Consider the following 19,626-nt stretch of genomic DNA (forward strand, 5'->3'; position numbering starts at 1 on the left):
GCCGGTTGGTCGTCAGCAGTCGGACCTGATTCTGCTCACGCTAGCCGCGACTAGCTCAGTGGCTTTCTCGACCGAAACCCCTCCGAGACCAACCTAGAGTCGATCACAATGGGTACAATTAACAGCATAACGAGGCATATTATCTTTAAAATAAGATTAATTAAACTCTGTTAGATCTTTATTCGCAGTTAAGGAGCCAAATTCACCAAAATTAATGGCTAAAGTTACAAATAGGCATTAAAACCTTGAAATATATTGAGTGTAGCTACGGAAACCAGAACTTTTCTTTAGTCTCTTGTTTACTTTTGCTGTAAAAAAAAAAAAAGCCATTTGAAAAATGAACAAATTGAGGTGAACTAATGCTTTTGAGTCGCCCCCTAGTGGTCATACGATGAACTGCAGTTATCCGTACTTCCACAACGACGGCATCAAATGGACGGCCCCGTCAAAAAAAACAGTGACTGTGTTTCCATGCATCAATAACCTTTTTAAAACCCGAATATTAGCAATAACCCGGTTACACGGCCATGTAAACACCAATAACCCCTTTAATAACCCGAATTTGCTCATATTCCGGTTTTTAAAAACCCCAATATAACCCCTGGGTTACTCCTTTTCTAACCCGAATATTGGGTCATGTAAACACCAAACGGAATATCCCCATCAAACGGAACAGGAATTTGTTTTCTGCGCATGCTCTGTTCACAAGGAATCCTGGTCTTTTGAGTCCAGGAAGTTCTTATAAACACGGAGAAACACAAGACCAGGAGGAGACTAATCACTTCATAAATGTAATGAAGGATATGAACATTTCTGCATTTGTAGACGGTAGAAAGTACCGGGATAGAAGATTTACAAGAAGGTGAGAGAAAAGTTGCGCAAAGCAGCATTTGTTTTGGATTTGGATACAGGAAGAAGAAGCAGAAATGACGGTAATTGCGTCATCACGTTCTCCGTGCGTCGCTTTTTTGATCCAGATATCCAGAATGATTAATTACCATGTAAACAGGGATATCCCTGTTAGCTCACGCATGTCTTTAACAACTTGTGCTTTTTATTATTTTACCTCTTTTCTTATCATTTTATTTCATTTCATTAGGTATTTACTGTTTAATTGTGTCTTGCCGCTTTTAATGTTGATGTAAAGCACTTTGAATTGCCTTGTGTTGAATTGTGCTGCTGTACAAATACACTTGCCTTTCCTTAATCAGGTTATGATGATAAACTCCGAGCTCCAGGGTCTCCAGCTCCGCCGGCTGATGCAGATGTGAAGGTGATCCTGCGTGTCCTGCACGTGACCTGCATCGCTGCAGCAGCACGCCGCGGCGGTGGGGGGGTCTGGTGGGGGGGTCTGGTGGGGGGGTCTGGGGGGCGGGGGGCTAGTGGGGGCTGGGGAAGCCTGGGGGGGGGCAGCATGGACGTGAGAACCCCCCAGAAACCCCCCGTCACCGCGTCATGGAACATTTGCAGAGCAGGGACCTCCCAGCTTAGAGGCAGCGCCGCCGCGCAGACACAACAGTGTGTGTGTGTGTGTGTGTGTGTGTGTGTGTGTGTGTGTGTGTGTGTGTGTGTGTGGCAGACTGCTGCAGAGGTGTCAGATGGACGGCTGCTGCTGCACAGCTGGACGGCATCGATCAGTTTTGACCAGCGGTCGGCAACCCAACATGTTTTAGAGCCGTATTGGACCAAAAACACAAAAAACTAATATGTCTGGAGCCGCAAAAAATTAAGTCTTGTATCAGCCTTAGAATGAAGACAACACATGCTGCATGATTCTATATTAGTTATAACTGGGGGAAGGTTTTCTTTTCATTATGAACTTCGAGAAAAAAGTCGAAATGTCGAGAAAAAAGTCGAAATGTCGAGAAAAAAGTCGAAATGTTGAGAAAAAAGTCGAAATGTCGAGATTAAAAAGGGAAGGAAAAAGGAAGAAAAAAAGAGAAAAAAAGGAAAAAAAGGAAAAAAGAAGGAAAAAAAGAAGAAAAAAAGAGAAAGAAGGGGAAAAAAAGAAGAAAAAACAAAAAAGAAAAAAGAAGAAAAAAAAGAGAAAAAGGAGAAAAAAGAAAAAAGCAAAAAAGAGAAAAAAGGAGAAAAAATAAGAAAAAAACAAAGAAGAAAAAAAAGAGAAAAAAGGAAAAAGAGAAAAAAAGAAGAAAAAAAAACAAAAAAGGAGAAAAAAGGAAAAAAAAGGTCAAACATTTTAGAAAAAGCTCCAGGAGCCACTAGGGCGGCGCTAAAGAGCCGCGGGTTGAGACCCCTGGTTTTGAACAACAAGTTCTGGATCGAAGCCGATGAGGAGGAAAAGCTGCAGTTCCTCATCTGGATCTGGATCCAGGTCCTCTACAGACCACTAGGGTCCAGATCCAGACCTGCAGGTCCTCTACAGACCACTAGGGTCCAGATCCAGACCTGCAGGTCCTCTACAGACCACTAGGGTCCAGATCCAGACCTGCAGGTCCTCTACAGACCACTAGGGTCCAGATCCAGACCTGCAGGTCCTCTACAGACCACTAGGGTCCAGATCCAGACCTGCAGGTCCTCTACAGACCACCAGGGTCCAGATCCAGACCTGCAGGTCCTCTACAGACCACTAGGGTCCAGATCCAGACCTGCAGGTCCTCTACAGACCACTAGGGTCCAGATCCAGACCTGCAGGTCCTCTACAGACCACTAGGGTCCAGATCCAGACCTGCAGGTCCTCTACAGACCACTAGGGTCCAGATCCAGACCTGCAGGTCCTCTACAGACCACTAGGGTCCAGATCCAGACCTGCAGGTCCTCTACAGACCACTAGGGTCCAGATCCAGACCTGCAGGTCCTCTACAGACCACTAGGGTCCAGATCCAGACCTGCAGGTCCTCTACAGACCACTAGGGTCCAGATCCAGACCTGCAGGTCCTCTACAGACCTCTAGGGTCCAGATCCAGACCTGCAGGTCCTCTACAGACCACTAGGGTCCAGATCCAGGTTTTTTGTAGTTTAGTTGGTTATTAATGCTCCGCATCAGGTAAATGTATATAAAGTAATAGATTTATGGATAATTAGTAAGGCTGGGACTTTAGCGCGTTAATTTCGATTAATTAATTACAGAAAAAATAACGCGCTAGAAAAAATAGCGCATTTCAATCGCATTAGTTTTTTCCCCTTGGAACGTTTCTCACGGGACGACTTTCACACGGACGGCGCACCAACCAACGCATACTTCCACCCTAATGATATTTACTGATATTTACTCAAAAGTGTGCAAACTTAAGCATACCTTTTAGTATAGGCCTATACTTTTTAGTATGGCATTTCGGACGCACCGAGAGAATTATGACACTTACGTGGACTCCCATTGTGAGCTCCTTGGCGAGATCAAAGCGTTTTACAACTCTCTCTCTCTCAAGGTTCTGCAACCAACGTGCATTAGTGTTACAGCGAAGTGCGGCCGTCGTCATAACACAAGCTAAGTTGTTTCCACACACGTTCAAGATGAACGAAGTCGGAGACGAAAAGGGTCTCGTTGGTCCCGTAGATGGAAATTTTGTTTTAAAAAATGGATGGATGGAAGCGTGCTCTGTTTTCTAATGTGTTTCCATGTTCTGGAATGAACTTGAAACAGTTGAAAGTATTTTGTTATATTTAAGTGTTTACAGAAGGTCCTTGACTATAGGCTACCTGTCTCATTCAATGTGCATACTGCATATATTTAATTAACTGCACTTTATAGCAAATTGCACTGATTTGTTATTGGTGAAGCACCACCTTGATAAAAATAAATGTTTCATAAATGTTTCATAAATGTTTCATAAATTGAACATATGTTTTCACTAGTCAATCATTCACTCGTATACAAAAATCCATTTGAAACAAACAAAAAACGGAAATCTCATTGTTCTCAGGTCTAAAATTGATATGCGATCAAATTGCGATTCATCAATTACAAAGCCTGTAATTAATTCGATTAATTTTTTTAATCAAGTCCCAGCTCTAATAATTAGTGGTGTGGTTTTTATCGTAGCAACAGGCCCTGTGACCTGGTCCGGGTCGGTCCTGAAGGCTCTGAGAACGGAGCTGCAAACATCAGCTACGTCGCTGCGTTGGCGTGAAAATTGGGCTAACAGGACTTGGTCCACGTAGCTCCTCCGTGGACACATCTCTAAAAGACACGTTGTCTCCTCCTCCCATGATGCTTTGCTGCATCCAGATTCATTCTTATTTGAAAATGTCTCCGTCTCCCAGTCTTGCTATTACCGTTGGTCTTAATAACTCCTCCCCCTCCGCTTACGTAAGTGGTTCTTTCCTCTAGATCAGCAAAGAGTTGGTGCTACCTTGGAACCAGTTCTTCTGCCCGGAGTCAGTTCTTTGTCAGTGGAAACAGAAAACCCAGTTCCAAACTCAGCACTGGCCCAGAACCAGAACCAGAACCAGAACCAGAACCAGAACCAGCCTGGAACCGGTTTGGTGGAAAAGGGATCAGTGACGCTTGAAATTAGGATTTATTTTCTTTTATAGCTTCAATAACAATAATTAAAAGTAAAATTTTAATCTTTCCTTTTGGACCACGGCGAGGTAAAAGGCACCATCTTTTTATCGGGGTGAGGCGGAGATGGTACGAATATCAACACTCTTCTAATTCTACACTAATTCTAAGTGATCTGTTTTTTTATTGGATCTGTTTTTATCTTGGTGTTGAATGCATGCATGAAAAGCGCACTGATGCTGCTGCTTTAACACCTTAATTTCCTGCAATGGATCAATAAAGTATCTTCTCTTACTCTTATTAGAATAGTTAGTTATTGATGATGCTTTAGTCAAACATGTTATAATCTGCTCTTGGCCGCCCCCCGGTGGTCATGCGTGTAGTTTGCTTACAGCTGTGTAAAAAGATCAAAACAGTTTAGATTAATTAATTAATTTAGCTGATTTTATTTAATAATTCACACACAGATCACAGCTGCCTCCATAAAAAACCATAAGTACAAGATAAAAGTGGAAAAAATCTGCACAAAAATGAATATATGAAACTTCTTCTTCATCAAAAAGCCCCACCGATCAGTAAAAAACAAACATGAAAATTACTTTTTATAAAATGCATAATGATTCCCTGAATGATAAATATAAGAAGAAAAAAAAAGCTTTTTCTGTCCTACGAAGTGCAAATCACAGTTATCGCTATATGCTTCCCTTTTTCGTTTTTAAATCCCCAGAAGTTCCCACAGTTCCCCGCCGGCGCCGGTCAGGCGGCGCCCGTCAGCTTCAGCGTCCAGGCCCACTGGCACGGCATCTGGTTGATGGAGAGCTGAGGCAGGAAGACCTGCAGCCCGCCGGGCTTCGCCGGCGTCCACTTCAGAGGCCCGACGCCGAGCAGCTCCACCTTTAACCGGGGAGACAAAGACGTTCATGAAGAAATGGAAATAAAGATCTTAGCAGGAAGATGAACATCAACCCAGTGCTGTAGAACATTGACTACATTTACATGCAGTCAAAATTCGGGTTATTGCTAATATTCCGGTTACTGAAACATTCGGAATATTCAGTTTCCATGCATGAGCAAACAGGGTTATCCCCGTATACATGGTAATTAATCATTCGGGATATCCCGATCAAACCAGCGACGCGCGGAGAACGTGATGACGCAATTCCCGTCATTTCCGCTTCTTCTTCCTGTATCCAAATTCAAAACAAATGCTGCTTCGCGCAACTTTTCTCTCAACTTCATGTAAATCTCGCTATCCCGGTACTTTCTACCGTCTACAAATGCAGAAATGTTCAAAAAGGGCTGGATGGATGAACGGGTGATGATCAGTGGCTGAGGCAGGTGTATGTTTGCGGCGACCCGGTGGTATTTTCCACACATCACCATCGCTGCTGATCTGCGACTCTATGCGCCCATCTCACAGACAGTGTAAAAAAAGAAGTGAAAAATATGAACGCTGTGCTTGCTGTTATTCCGGGAGGTCTGACAAAGGAACTCCAACCGCTGGACGTCGGTGTGAACCGGCCGTTCAAAGTGAAGCCTTATGGTTCCGCGATAAAATAAATCGACGCAGAGCCCACGCCGGAGCCTACGCCGGAGGTTACGTAACCTACGGCATAGGCTCTGCGTCGGTTTAACGCGGGACCATAAATCAGCCTTAAGGCTGCACCGGCGTGGGAGAGATGGATGACTGAGGGGGAACAGTTTCTCCAGGAGTGGAAAGCAGCGCCAGGCAAGTTATGCCACAGTTTGCAGATGGATTGTTGATCCGTGGGCTAAGGTGTCTGCTGGGACTATTTTGCGAGCTTTTGCAAAAGCATTTCGAGGCGCCGCGCGGCACGGAAAGAGACTCTGACAGCGAGGAATCCGGACTGGCACAGCTGATTTAGCGCAGCTCTTTAATGCAGACACAGAGGATGAGACTTCGATGGGGTTGATTAATGTAAAAACTGAAATAAAGTAAATCAAACTAAGTTTTGCTCCGGCTCTATTTTTAAAAACGCACACTTACGTGCTTGTGTGTGTGTTCCGCGGCGCGTGTGTAGACGGCGCGCCGTGTGTGTGTGTTTTAAATACACAAATGACACAAAAATGAGGGTATGCCTTTCCACACAGCACGCCGAATGGTCGTGAAAATACGGTATTTATATATGAAATGTCAGAATAGGTCATTTTTTGACGACACACCAGGGTGCCGCGACACCCCGGTCGAGAAAGGCTGGTTAGAAGAACTTCCTGGACTCAAAAGACCAGGATTCCTTGCGAACTGAGCATGCGCAGAAAACAAATTCCTGTTCCGTTTGGTCGGGATATTCCATTTGGCGTTTATATGACTGAATATTCGGGTTTTAAAAGGAGTAACCCAGGGGTAATATTCGGGTTTTTAAAAACCGGAATATGAGCAAATTCGGGTTATTTAAAGTGTTTACATGGCCGTACAAATTCGGGTTATTGCCAATATTCGGGTTTTAAAAGGGTTAATGAGTGCATGTAAACGTAGTCACTGTCTTCCCCTGGGGGGGCACCTGAGATCTCTGGGGAGGCGCAAAACTTTGTCTGCTTTGAGGATATGCAGTTGTACAAATTATATTTGCGCATGTTAAATAAATAAAAAATCATAATAACACACCTAATGGAATACTGTAATCCAAGTCTGTATACACGCACTTACCGGTAGTATTTTAAAATGACCAAAATATATTTCTAAATTATTTAGCAGGATAAAAACTTAAAAACGTATTATTATATCGTTATTCAACATTTAATCATACTACTGCTACTCCGACAGGTTGTTAAAGGAAAAATGTTAAAAGATTTTTGCTCTCATATTAAGAGACATTTTTCAGAAATTATTTTATGTACTTGCAATTATTTTTTGTGCGTATTTTATACATTGGTGACACAAAATGAAGGTGAGAAAAACAAAGTCATATGTATAGAGGGTAAACCAAAGAGAAGTGTATCAAAAAAACATAATTAATGTTCATTTTTTCAATTTAAGACTATTTTGGTGCTAGTACGTAAGGGTCGGGGGGCCCGGCTGGTCTTAGACACAAGTAGTGGGGGAACAAGGAAAAAAGGTTGGGAACCACTGCTGTAGAAGAAGCCAAAGCTGCATTTTCTTTTCTTATTTGCATTTAAATTATATATTTTTTTTAATTTATTTTATTTTATGATATCTTTTTGACAAAAATCTAAGTTACAAGATTCATCTTTGTAAGTTTTTAACCATTTTCAGGCTCCATTTTGAGTTAGTTTCTGCATAAAAATGCGTTTTGATTACATTTCTAGCGAGAAATATATATTTTACTTTCATAATATTCACTCAGTGAATGTACATAATCACTAGTTTGCCCATTTGCCGAAGATCACGCCAGAATAAAGACTGATTTATGGTTCCGCGTTACACCAACGCAGAGCCTACGGCGTAGGTTACGCGGCGACGCAAGCCGTACGCCGTACCCTACGCCGTAGGGTCTGTGTCGATTTAACGCGGAACCATAAATCAGCTCTGGAGCCGGCAGGCAGAAATCTCGAAATGTTCGGAGCAAATTTCTTAACAGGCGTAGCTAAAACTGTTAGATTTCATCTATTAAACCAACATTTATCTTCCTAAATGATTTATTTCAGCCAGCGGTAATTCTCCACAGAGCTGCAGGTTTCTCCCCGGGACGACGGCGCAGGTTGACCTGGCGATCACGTCTGTACGTGAGATGCTGCTGCTCCGAGCCGGGGGCTCTTCTCCGAAAACATCAGATCAAATTTCGTAACAGGCGTTATTTGGATAAACTGAGCCCAGGTTGGGGATCTTAACGGTTACTTTTACGCCTGAAAAAATATTAAAACTTAATAAAGTGGCATATTAACAGCGCAATGAAATTAAAACAGCTTTTGGCTCTCAGCTTCCTGATTTTAGGGGTGGTGCTGAAAGTAGGAGTAGTGGGAGTATTGGGACAGACCTGGGAAGATTTCAAGTGCCCTAGAATCTGTCCCTTGTTTTTTAGGTGTAGTGAAAGAAAGTAGGGATAATGAAAGAAAGTAGGGGGAGTATTGGGCGTGGGCCTTAGTCTCACCTGGGTCAGTCCTTGCGTGACCGGTTCTCCCAGAATCACCGATCCTTCATCCGGCCACTGCAGCAAGAAGGCAAAGACGGCCTTCTCCTGGGGTTTGGAGGTGAACCTGTGGGGGACAGAGATCGCTGCTGAACCGGGAGGACGCACTCAAATCACACATCAACAAGAGAAACGCAGCCGCTACGTAGTAATACCAGCTCCGGCCACATGGGGGCAGACTGGTCTGCTGAGTGGGGGACAGCCCGGCGTGTGCGGTAGCACTCTGTCCCGATAGACCAGGGGTCGGCAACCCAAAATGTTTTAGAGCCATATTGGACCAAAAACACAAAAAACAAATATGTCTGGAGCCACAGAAAATGAAAAGTCTTGTATCAGCCTTAGAAGGAGGGCAAATGGCGAAAGTCAAAATGTCGAGAAAAAAGTCACAATTTCGAGAAAAAAATCGAAATGTTGAGAAAAAAGTCTAAATGTCGAGAAAAAAGTTGAAATGTCGAGATTAATGTTGAAGTACAATCTCAAGAAAAAAGTCGAAATGTCGAGAAAAAAGTCGAAATGTCGAGAAAAAAGTTGAAATATTGAGATTAATGTTGAAGTACAATTTCGAGAAAAAAGTCGAAATGTTGAGAAAAAAGTCGAAATGTTGAGAAAAAAGTCAAAATGTTGAGAAAAAAGTTGAAATATTGAGATTAATGTTGAAGTACAATTTCGAGAAAAAAGTCGAAATGTTGAGATTAAAAAGGAAAGGAAAAAGGAAGAAAAAAAAGAAAAAAAGGAAAAAAAAGGTCAAACATTTTTGAAAAAGCTCCAGGAGCCACTAGGCTCTAAAGAGCCGCGTGCGGCTCTAGACGCCGGATGTTGACCAAGAGGGAATATCTGGTTCTCGTGAGAACTGCAGTTCCCCCACCGACCACCGGGGGGCCGAGTAAGATTTCCAAATTTGCAGCAGAAAAAACATTAATATCCTGGTTAAGTAGGAAAAACTAAACTTAGCGGTTTCGATCTACATAGCTACTCTTTTGATTGACAGCTTTGTTGTAACATTCTAGCTACTTGGCACCGCCTTGTCCCGACTTCAGACCGTTGCTGGTTGAATAAAATGAACAAGAATCTCCGTCAGAGTCTCTTTCTCTGATTTTCTCCTCCTGACTCAGACGTCTGACTCCAACCCCCCGACCAATCGGTGGACTGGAGTGTGATGATGTCAGATACAGCCGACTCAGCCGCTTAGAACCTTGGCATCTAGTATCTAGTCGGCACATTAGACCCCTAGTGGGAAAGCGCCAAACCAAGTGGAGGCGAGTCGATCTGAGTAGGTACTAGTGGAAAAGTGCCATTATTGAATTTATGGCTTCAATAGCACTCTTACGAAACCTAATCTAATGTTCCTCTAACGGTCTCGTGCGAAAACACACCAACTGCTGTGTGCTATGCTGCCCCCGTGTGGTCAGATATAGTATTACAGCACAGTAACTTCACGTGAAGAAGGCATGAAGTCTACTTTTTCTCTTTGCTCATCAACACACCTTCCTCCCGTCAGACTCCGTAATCAACGGCCTAAATGAGGCCTAAAGGAAAAGCTGAACGGTAAGAGGTCCAGATTCTGCACCAGCTACCGGTTCAGAGTCAGACGAGGACCCACCAGACGTGCGGCGTGACGCTGTCGTTCTGCGCCCGCCACGCTGTCGTGTTGAAGATGCCGTCTCCGTTCACCTTCAGCCACTCGCCCATGTCCCTCAGGCGCTCGGCGAAGATGGGCGAGATGGTCCCGTCGTGGGCGGGGCCGATGTTCATCAGCAGGTTTCCTCCGCAGGACACCGTCTCCACCAGCGTCTGAGCAGAGGAGTCGCATCCTTACAGGCTCGTTTTAACACACAAATACGGTTAATAAACATCTCGGTTTACGTATTTCATCTCGTGTGTCTGTACTAACAAGACGCAGGCTTCTGGGGTCCCCCAAGGCTCCATCCTCGGACCACTTCTTTTCCTGCTGTATTTGCTGCCACTCGGGTCAATTTGCAAGGTACATTATATCTCTTTTCACTGTTATGCTGATGACGTGCAGGTTTATATGCAATCGACACCAAAAGCCGGTGACTTTATAAAGACTTTTATTTGATGAAAGGCTAAAATTTGATCGGCAAGCCAGCGTTTTTATCATTTAAGGATTTTATCAAAAGTAAAAGGATATTTGGAGACTGATATCCAAGCTTTTGTTAACACCAGACTGGATTACTGCAACTCTCTTTATTTTGGTCGGGACCACTAACTAGACCCCATGTCCCCGGTCCTAACTGCGCTGCACTGGCCTCCTGTTGCTTTTAGAATAGATTTAAAAAAAATGTTATTGGTTGTTCTTAGTGGACGAGCCCCCGATTATCTGACTGAACTCCTCAATACCCACAACCCTGCGGTTTTTATATCAGCTTCAATGGCAGATGGAACTAAAAAAAAAACAAGTTGTTTTCAGTAGGAATCATTTTCCGTTGGCACTTTAGCTTCAGCTAACCGATAAAAAAAACAAAAAAAACATTTTTTATGCCAGCAAACGGAGTTATGACCAAAAAACATCAAATGTAAGAGCTGATACAGACCATAATCTGATCATGCAACGTTCGATTTTACAATTATTTTGCTTATTATATTTTTCAATTATTATTGTCCCGCCCACGAGAGAAAAGGGGGAGAGGCTCCACTTCAGATGCTCCAACATGCTGGTCTGGTATCAACTCCAAAAGGTGTTTGGGACTAAATTTAAAGTATTCACAGACTTCAGTTTCAGTCTCCATTTTGGTTGTTTCGGTGACCCATGTGTGCGTGGCGATGTGTCAATAACATCAACGATATTTTGAAGTCGATGTCATCGACGCATCGCTGCAGGTACTCATCTTATTCTATTTCTTTTATCTTTGTAATTTAGCTGTTTTTAAACTGGTTTGGTCAACCTCGGATGTTTTAAACTGCTCTATAAATAAAGTTTGAGTTGAGTTGAGTTAATGAGCAACGCGGCGACGCAGCGAGCGCCTTCAGGTGCATCGAGAACCGGATTGGCCACCAAGTTCTGGACCGTCTATGAGCGGCTTTGAGAATATGTAAAGAAGCCGTCCCCCAACCCCCCCCAAGGTACAAAGGTTCAGACTCACCTCCACCAGGTTCTTGGTGGGGATGTAGTCGCTCAGCGGGGCGTTGCGTCGGTATCCCCAGGAATGTTTGTCGATGGTCATGCAGTTCTCCCACTTGCGTTTGAGCAGGTGTCCCGGCTGGTAGCGGTCGGTGCAGGTGTAGAAGCCGCCGTGTTTGCAGATGCAGCCCTTCCCCCAGCGGTCGTTGGTCACCACCGTGTCCTTCACCGGACTGTCGGGGCGGACGACATCGGTCAGTTCTAGTGATGCACCGGATGTTCGGTAACCGAAATTCTTTGGCCGAAAATAGCAAAAAAAAACACTTTCGGTGTTTGGTGGAATAAGTGGGGAAAGAACCAAACAATTAATAACGGCGTGTTTAGATGACGCAATCAAACAGAGAACAGCGTGGAGTGAGGGGGCGAGTGGTGTTAAATGCAGCAAACATGTCAGCATGTCAGATCATTACTTGGATGTGGGAAAAAGCAGAGGACACGAGAAATGATCCAGAGTTGGATTTGGGAAACCGCTTTGTGATGGGGACGGTTACGGGACACACAGCAGAGAAAAGGTCGTACTACTGATGCGGTGGAGAACCCTCACTGTCTGATATGACGAGATCCTCCAAGAAAATACACAAGTACACAATATGCAAGGCTTCAAATTGCGGAGATCAGCCCCACCACGACCCGATTAACTGGATTTGAACGGGAGAAAATGAAAAAGGATTATGAGAAAAAATACAGTAAGACAAATTGCCAAGGACTCTCTAGGTATGAGCACTGGGTGATGAAATGGGTAAAAAAATCGGGGATAAAAAAATATTAAAAAAAAAAAAAAAAAAAAAAAAAAGACAAATTGTGACTGCCGGGTTTTTCACTGCACATTTATTTGATTTATGCAATGGTGAACAAATTGGCAAAATAAATGAAAAACTGCAAAGAACCATTGTTCGGTATTATTCGGTATCCGGCCAAGTGTTTATTATTATTTTCAGTTTCGGCCACAAATTTTCATTTCGGTGCATCACTAGCAGTGTTGTGCTAGTTACTGAAAAATGTTGTATGGATTTGCATTATGCATCGTGTTCTGCATTCTGATTGGCTGAGAACGGCCAATGAGCTTCAGCAGCAGCTCAGGAACGAGACTCTTTGATGAATCGGTCATTACAGTCTCAGATATAATCCATGGTGACATGTCGGTTTATAAGAATCTTTTTACCCAGAAGAAAAAAGAGCGACAACAACGACCCATAACTATTTTCTTCTCTGGTAAAAACACACCTGCACCGCGGCTTTAGGAGAAAAAGACGCTACAGAGTCGGGATGCAGCGGCATCAGAAGAGCAGTGGAATACGTGCTGTTTTTTAATCAATTCAGAATACTACTTAAAAAATATCTGTCCAAGTAATGGTTTCGGTATGGAATAGTTGTGTATGTAATATGATTGTTTTAGTACATGAGATATAATGGTATTATTGCATAGTAGTGTTATATTATATATATATGTTATATTCTATTATTATAGAATAGATATATATGAGTGTGTGTATACATATGTAGGTATGTATGTGTGGATGTGTATGGGTATATGTGTATATATATATATATATATATATATATATATATATATATGTATATATATATATATATATATATATGTCTGTGTGAATATAATATAGAATTTGACTTGGAATGTTGAATATGATAGAGTATTATATGATGGGTATATGTATGTATGTGTGTGTATGTGTATGTGTGTATGTATATATGTATATATATATGTATATATGAGGTATATATTAGGTATATGTGGGGAGGATATAGTTGACTTGGTTTCTGTTCTTGTCTTGATTCTTAAGATATCTTGATTTTGTATACATATTTTTTTTTTTTTTTTTTCTTCTTGCTCTTTCTGTGTTTTTATTTTTTTAAGTTTTTTTCCATGTTGTTTTCTTTTGTATTGCATTTTCTTGTTAAGACCCCAGGAAGAATAGCTGCAGTTTCTGCTGCAGCTAATGGGGATCTCAATAAATAAACAAATAAACAAATAAACAAATCTCCGCAATTTGAAGCCTTCTATAATAATTGTAAAAAGAATTTCACTCATCACGGGTTTTTTTTTTTTTTTGGAACGTAACCCCTGCGAAAACGAGGGATTACTGTAATGACAATATCTCCACGTTGTGAAACTCTCCTTCTCTTGGCTCATGACCGTCATGTTTTTGAAAGCACACACACATCCACACTACGTTTCCTTTGGCCTCCGCGTGTGGGGAAAAAAAGCTTCACTGTAGCCAGAAATAACGGAGTAATGCACCGTTTGGTAACGGTAATTGCGTTACTGAATTTAAAAAGTAATGCGTTAGAGTATTAGTTACCGCAAAACTAACAGCGTTACTGTAACGCGTTACTAAATAGTCCCAACACTGATCACTAGTCAGGTCTGCCGCTGCTGAACGTCGGAGACGACGCCTACCTGTCGTTGTACAGCCAGGCCAGGAAGCCCGTGCTGTTCCAGTAGGTGTCGGGTGCGTTGCCGTCTCCGTCGGACCACAGCAGCTCCGGCTTGTACCGGGACACCAGCTCGTACAGCTCCGGCAGGGACTTGCTGTTGGGGAAGTATGCGGTGGAGAACTGGTTGGCCTTGTCCTCATCGAAGAGCGGGTTGAACCACTCGAAGAGCGAGTGGTAGAGTCCCAGGCGCAGGTCTGGACGGCCGCGCACCGCCGTCGCCAGCTCTTCCACCAGGTCTCGCTTCGGCCCCACGTCCACCGCGTTCCAGTTCCAGGAGGTTTTGGAGCCCCAGAGCGTGAAACCTGAGACGTAAACGACCAGCTCAGAGCAGCTTCACTCCGGCATACCTTTGTGGTGTTTAGCTTTCTTAGCCCCCGTAGCTACCATAGCTCTCTTTAGCTCCGGTAGCTCCTTTAGCTTCCGTAGCTCCCTTAGTTCCCTTAGCTACCTTAGCTCTCTTAGGCTACATCCGAAATCCCATACTTCCACCCTAATGAGTAGCAAAAACAGTATGTGAGATTTTTTAGTGCGTCCGAAACATTAGTACGTACTCAATAGTATGTACTATCCATACTCATTCCGGAGAAATGTATTAGTGTGGATTGATGGACACTAGCTAAGCAGAAACTTCCCACAATGCAATAGTGTTTTTATGTGAGAGGAGAAGACGAAGACGAACAGGACGGAAAGTGAAAAGGAAGAAATAAGAAGAGCGAGGAATAAGAAAAAAGGAATAAGAAAAACAACTTATTTTCTCGTTCGTTGTTCTTCTTATTCCTCGCTCTTCTTATTTCTTCCTTTTCACTTACGTCCTCTTCGTCTTCTTCTTCTCCTCTCACGTAGAAAACACTGGTGCATCAGCAAAAATAGTCCCCGGTAATTCACTTCCGTTGTGGCTTTTTTATTTGCGTCGTTTCTTTTTTATTTGCAGCAGCGTTTATTTTATTTGCAGCGGGGTTTCTTTATATTTGCAGCGGCGTTTGTTTTTATTTGCAGCGTTTATTTTATATGCAAAGCATTTATTTTATTTGTAGCAGCGTTTCTTTTTATTTGCAGCGTTTCTTTAATTTGCAGCGGCATTTGTTTCTGTTTGGAGCGTTACTTTTATTTTCAGCAATGGCGGGTCTCGGCCACCGTATATATGCCATAAGTATAATATTAAAGGGGACCTATTATGGCATTTAATATCTATTTTAAACAGGCCTTGAATGTCTTCATTCAGCCTCTAAACCATGTCTTTATCTTTACTGTTTCTAACCTCATTATCTATGCAGGATTCTGAGTGGGCGGGGGTATGATGATGAGGCTCTGTGCTGACTGCCTGAATGACGTGTAGCAGGGGAGGGAACAAAGCCTTGCTCCGGGCAGAAGAGCAGCCGGTTGCGTACACTATTAAGGATGATTTATGGTTCCGCGTTACACCAACGCAGAGCCTACGCCGTACCCTGCGGTGTAGGCTCTGCGTTGGTGTAACGCAGAACCATAATTCAGGCTTTAAACCGTGTCCCATGCGATGTGAGCGAGCGTCAGCGACAAAATCAATTACATTGCTTTATTTTCTATTGGACTGTCCTAACTGGCCGCAGCGCGACACGGAAACAGTCATGATGAGGAACGGCTGATCCAGTTAGTTGAAATGAGAAGTTATCTCTATGATTCCAACTCATTTCACAACAAAAACCTCAATAAAGTGGCAGCTGCTGGAGGGTGGTTTGCATTTTGGTTACGTAACCAAAATGCGCCGAATCTGAACGGCTCGTAGATCCACATCACACTGGACGGCTCATCCGGGCGGCTGTACAGACACTGCAGAATTTGGTTGCTTTCCTCTTTCTCTGAGTTGCTGAGGGGAGACCACTTTATATATGTTAAAGCAAGAAAAAACCTGTTTTTCATAATAGGTCTCCTTTAAGTATAATAATATTATTATTATATAATATTAATATTATAATATTCGTATATAATAATATTATATAATGTCTTGTTTGGGCCAGGATAAATGGGAAAGAGCGGAGCGGTGCTGCTACTGCTGCTGTGACAGGAGTTGTTACCATGGTAACAACTCCCCCTCCCAACGGCAGGAAGTGACGTGTGCGCTCTGAGTAGTACGTCCCAATTAATGCACACTATTGATATTTACTCAAAAGTGTGCCGAACTTAAGTATACTTTTTGAGTATACAGGACTGTCTCAGAAAATATTGTGATTTTCTGTAATGCAATTACAAAAACAAAAATGTCATACATTCTGGATTCATTACAAATCAACTGAAATATTGCAAGCCTTTTATTATTTTAATATTGCTGATCATGGCTTACATCTTAAGAAAACTCAAATATCCTATCTCAAAAAATTTGAATATTCTGGGAATCTTAATCTTAAACTGTAAACCATAATCAGCAATATTAAAATAATAAAAGGCTTGCAATATTTCAGTTAATTTGTAATGAATCCAGAATGTATGACATTTTTGTTGTTTTTAATTGCATTACAGAAAATAAAGAACTTTATCACAATATTCTAATTTTCTGAGACAGTCCTGTATACTGTTTAGTATGGCATTTCGGACACACCACTAGTTCCCTTAATCCCCTTAGCTCCCTTAAAACATAAACAACAAAACGACGCCGGTGGAGTCTCGTGTTGCGGCTCCGAGCAGCTTTTACCTTCGTGGTGTTTGGTTGTCAGGACGATGTACTTGGCCCCCGAGGAGGCGAAGATGTCGGTCCACTCTTTGGCGTTGAAGAACTCGGCGGTGAACTGCGGCGCAAAGTCCGAATACTTGAAGTCCGGAGGGTAATTCCTCTGCATGAAGTCGACGTAGGGCTTCAGCTTCTGCCCCCGCCAGTACCACCTGCAACACAAACCAAAAGGTAAGGAAGGTGACGGAGGATGAGGGCCGCGGCGCCTCCACGAGAACTCTGGGAAATCCAAAAAGAGCTGCAGCCAATTAGACTCATACTTTTACTTCCAGGAGGCGGTTCCACGTTCAGGAAAACCAATCCGTGTATCATTCATTCATTCGTATTTCAAAATAAAACCAAAAGTGAGACAACGAAAAAACAACACATTTTTTTTCTTTTACTAATTTATAAAACTTGTACCGAGATCGATTAATTTTAGCAATCGTTTCTGTTTTGGCTGAGTTAACGTAACGTTAAATAATAATAATAAAAAAATAAATAAAGAAAAAAATACCTGGAAAATTACACTTATTTTCTCCTCAGAGTGACTCTTATCAGAGTAGAAAAGCACATAAATATCCATTTTCCACCTTTGCTAAATAATCTCCTGGTAAAGTTTGCTTTTGCGTTAGGCTACTTGCAGCTCACTGAACCTGCTTCAGATCAAAAATGGAAACGGATGGAATGGAACAGGAAATGGTTATCTGTTTTTTTTCTCCTATTTTTCATTTGAGCATAAAATCGAAAAACTGAAAAAAATTAGTCGTTATCTATTTTTTTTCATTTTAGTTAGTTTTCTTTATTTTTGTATTATTATTATTTAACAGAAACGATTGCTAAAATTAATCAATCAAAAAAAAATACAAGTTTTACAAATTAATAAAAGAGAAAAAATATTTTTTTCATTTTAGTTAGGAAACAAATACTGAGAAAATGTGTTGTTTTTTTCGTTTTCGTCCACTTCTCTGTGTTATTGAGCTGCAGTTGAAAACAAGCTCATATGAAAACTAGAACCACGATGATGGAATACAATCACGCAGGATCGGGACATTATTAGGTTTGGTCTCGGTCTGAGCTAGTCTTGGTCTTGATTCTCTCTGGTCCTGATCTCGGTTTTGGTAGTTTTGATTACAAGTTTACTTCTCACAGGTAACCCGAGTCCTTCTGACAGGTGACTCGTAGTTCAGGTTCCACAACCAGGAGGAAGTAGATTTTCTGAACCTTGTGATCTCCCAGGTGTGTTTTGTAACTAACCTGGTTGGACCAGTATTCATCTGTAGTCAGCTGATTTAAATAATAACGCTTTTTCTTCTTTTATCATTCTGCTTTCATACAATTTCCCTTGGGAGATGAACAAAGTTTAACTTTGAACTGCTGATCACCTTGGTGTGAAACGGCATCTCAGTTATAATAGTATAATTACTGTTTACTGAAGCATGCTCCTAAATTAAATACTTAAATACCGTGAATGAGATGTGTACCTGCGGTACTCTACTGCCCTTATTTTTTAAGAACTTGTGCTTTTTATTATTTTACCTCTTTTCTTATCATTTTATTTCATTTTATCATTTTGAGAGTACGCTAATTTCATTTAAGCATACTCTTAAATTAAATACTTTCTGAAAACCGCGAATGAGATGTGTACCTGCTGTTCTCTACTGCCCTTAGTTTTCAGCAACTTGTGCTTTTTATTATTTTACCTTCTTTTCTCATAATTTTATTTCATTTTATTTGTTATTTTCTGTCTAATTATGTCTTGCTGCTTTTAATGTTGATGTAAAGCACTTTGAATTACCTTGTGTTGAATTGTACTGTATAAATAAACTTGCCTTGCCTTTCTCTTGTTCTCCCAGGTGTGTTTTGTAACTCACCTGGTTGGACCAGTATTCATCTGTAGTCCTCAGCTGATTTAAATAATAACGCTTTATCTTCTTTTATAATAATAATAATAATACTAATAATAATAATACATTTATTTCTAGTGCACTTTTCCTTAAAAATAAATCTCAAAGTGCTACAAGTTAAAATCAACCATGAATAAAATCAATAGGAAAAGGCTTTTTTTTTTTAAAGGTGTTTTTAGACCACGTTTAAAAGCGTCCACAGTCTGCAATGCCCTTTTATCATGCTGCTTTCATACAATTTCCCTTCGGAAATGAACAAAGTCAAACTTTATTTTGAATTTATTTGAGTTTACTCTACTATCCGGCACTTTAAAACCTCATATTGTACATTTCTGTTTATACATTTTATTTTATCTCTTATATATTTGTTTGTTTTTATATTTGTATTGTATTGCACCAATCACCACAACAAATTCCTTGTGTGTGTTAACAAACTTGGCAATAAACCCTTTTTCTGATTCTGATTCTGATTCTGAAAGAGCCACATCCTGCATTTGTTGCCATGTTTGTGCAGAAACCTCGTGACTTTCCCGGAAGTCGGCTGAAACAACTGTGTAATAACACAGTTATAATCAATAATAATAACAATCAATACACAGTATTGGAGACTGAATGCTCACCAGAACCACTCGCTGCCGAAGCTCGGCACTGAGAAAACCCCCCAGTGGATGAAGATGCCGAACTTGGCCTGGTCGTACCAGCCGGGCAGCGGCCGGGAGTCCAGGGACGCCCAGGTGGGCTCGTAGCGGGCCGAGCCGGAGCCCAGGCCGGCCAGGAGCAGCACACACGCCGCGGTCAGCGCTGCCATGTCGGGCTGCAGTAAGGGGCTGCAGGAGACTGGAGGATCCGGACGGACCGGTCACGTGATC

At 41.9% G+C, this 19,626-nt stretch overlaps 1 protein-coding gene across 1 annotated transcript; it reads right to left on the reverse strand.

The window, feature by feature from the left end:
* Positions 1-4,891: 4,891 nt before the first annotated feature.
* On the reverse strand, positions 4,892-19,614 carry fuca2 (alpha-L-fucosidase 2). Its single transcript, XM_061743871.1, has 7 exons — positions 19,378-19,614; positions 16,836-17,023; positions 14,133-14,472; positions 11,676-11,886; positions 10,175-10,365; positions 8,536-8,641; positions 4,892-5,359 (listed from the first exon to the last, which is right to left on the reverse strand). The coding sequence occupies exons 1-7, from the start codon at positions 19,563-19,565 to the stop codon at positions 5,222-5,224; spliced, it is 1,362 nt and encodes a 453-aa protein (XP_061599855.1). The 5' UTR covers positions 19,566-19,614; the 3' UTR covers positions 4,892-5,221.
* Positions 19,615-19,626: the final 12 nt, after the last annotated feature.

Source organism: Cololabis saira, chromosome 16 (assembly GCF_033807715.1).
Source record: "Cololabis saira isolate AMF1-May2022 chromosome 16, fColSai1.1, whole genome shotgun sequence".
NCBI lineage: Eukaryota > Metazoa > Chordata > Actinopteri > Beloniformes > Belonidae > Cololabis > Cololabis saira.

What these genes read in the sequence shown, in the direction of transcription:
- fuca2 (XM_061743871.1), bottom strand. Translation starts at nt 19,565, where the DNA reads ATGGCAGCGCTGACCGCGGCGTGTGTGCTGCTCCTGGCCGGCCTGGGC. An exon ending in AGCGTCACGCCGCACGTCTG is followed by an intron (nt 8,642 to 10,174) that starts GTGGGTCCTCGT and finishes TGTCCCCCACAG; the next exon opens with GTTCACCTCCAAACCCCAGG. An exon ending in TCACGCAAGGACTGACCCAG is followed by an intron (nt 5,360 to 8,535) that starts GTGAGACTAAGG and finishes CCCCGGTTAAAG; the next exon opens with GTGGAGCTGCTCGGCGTCGG.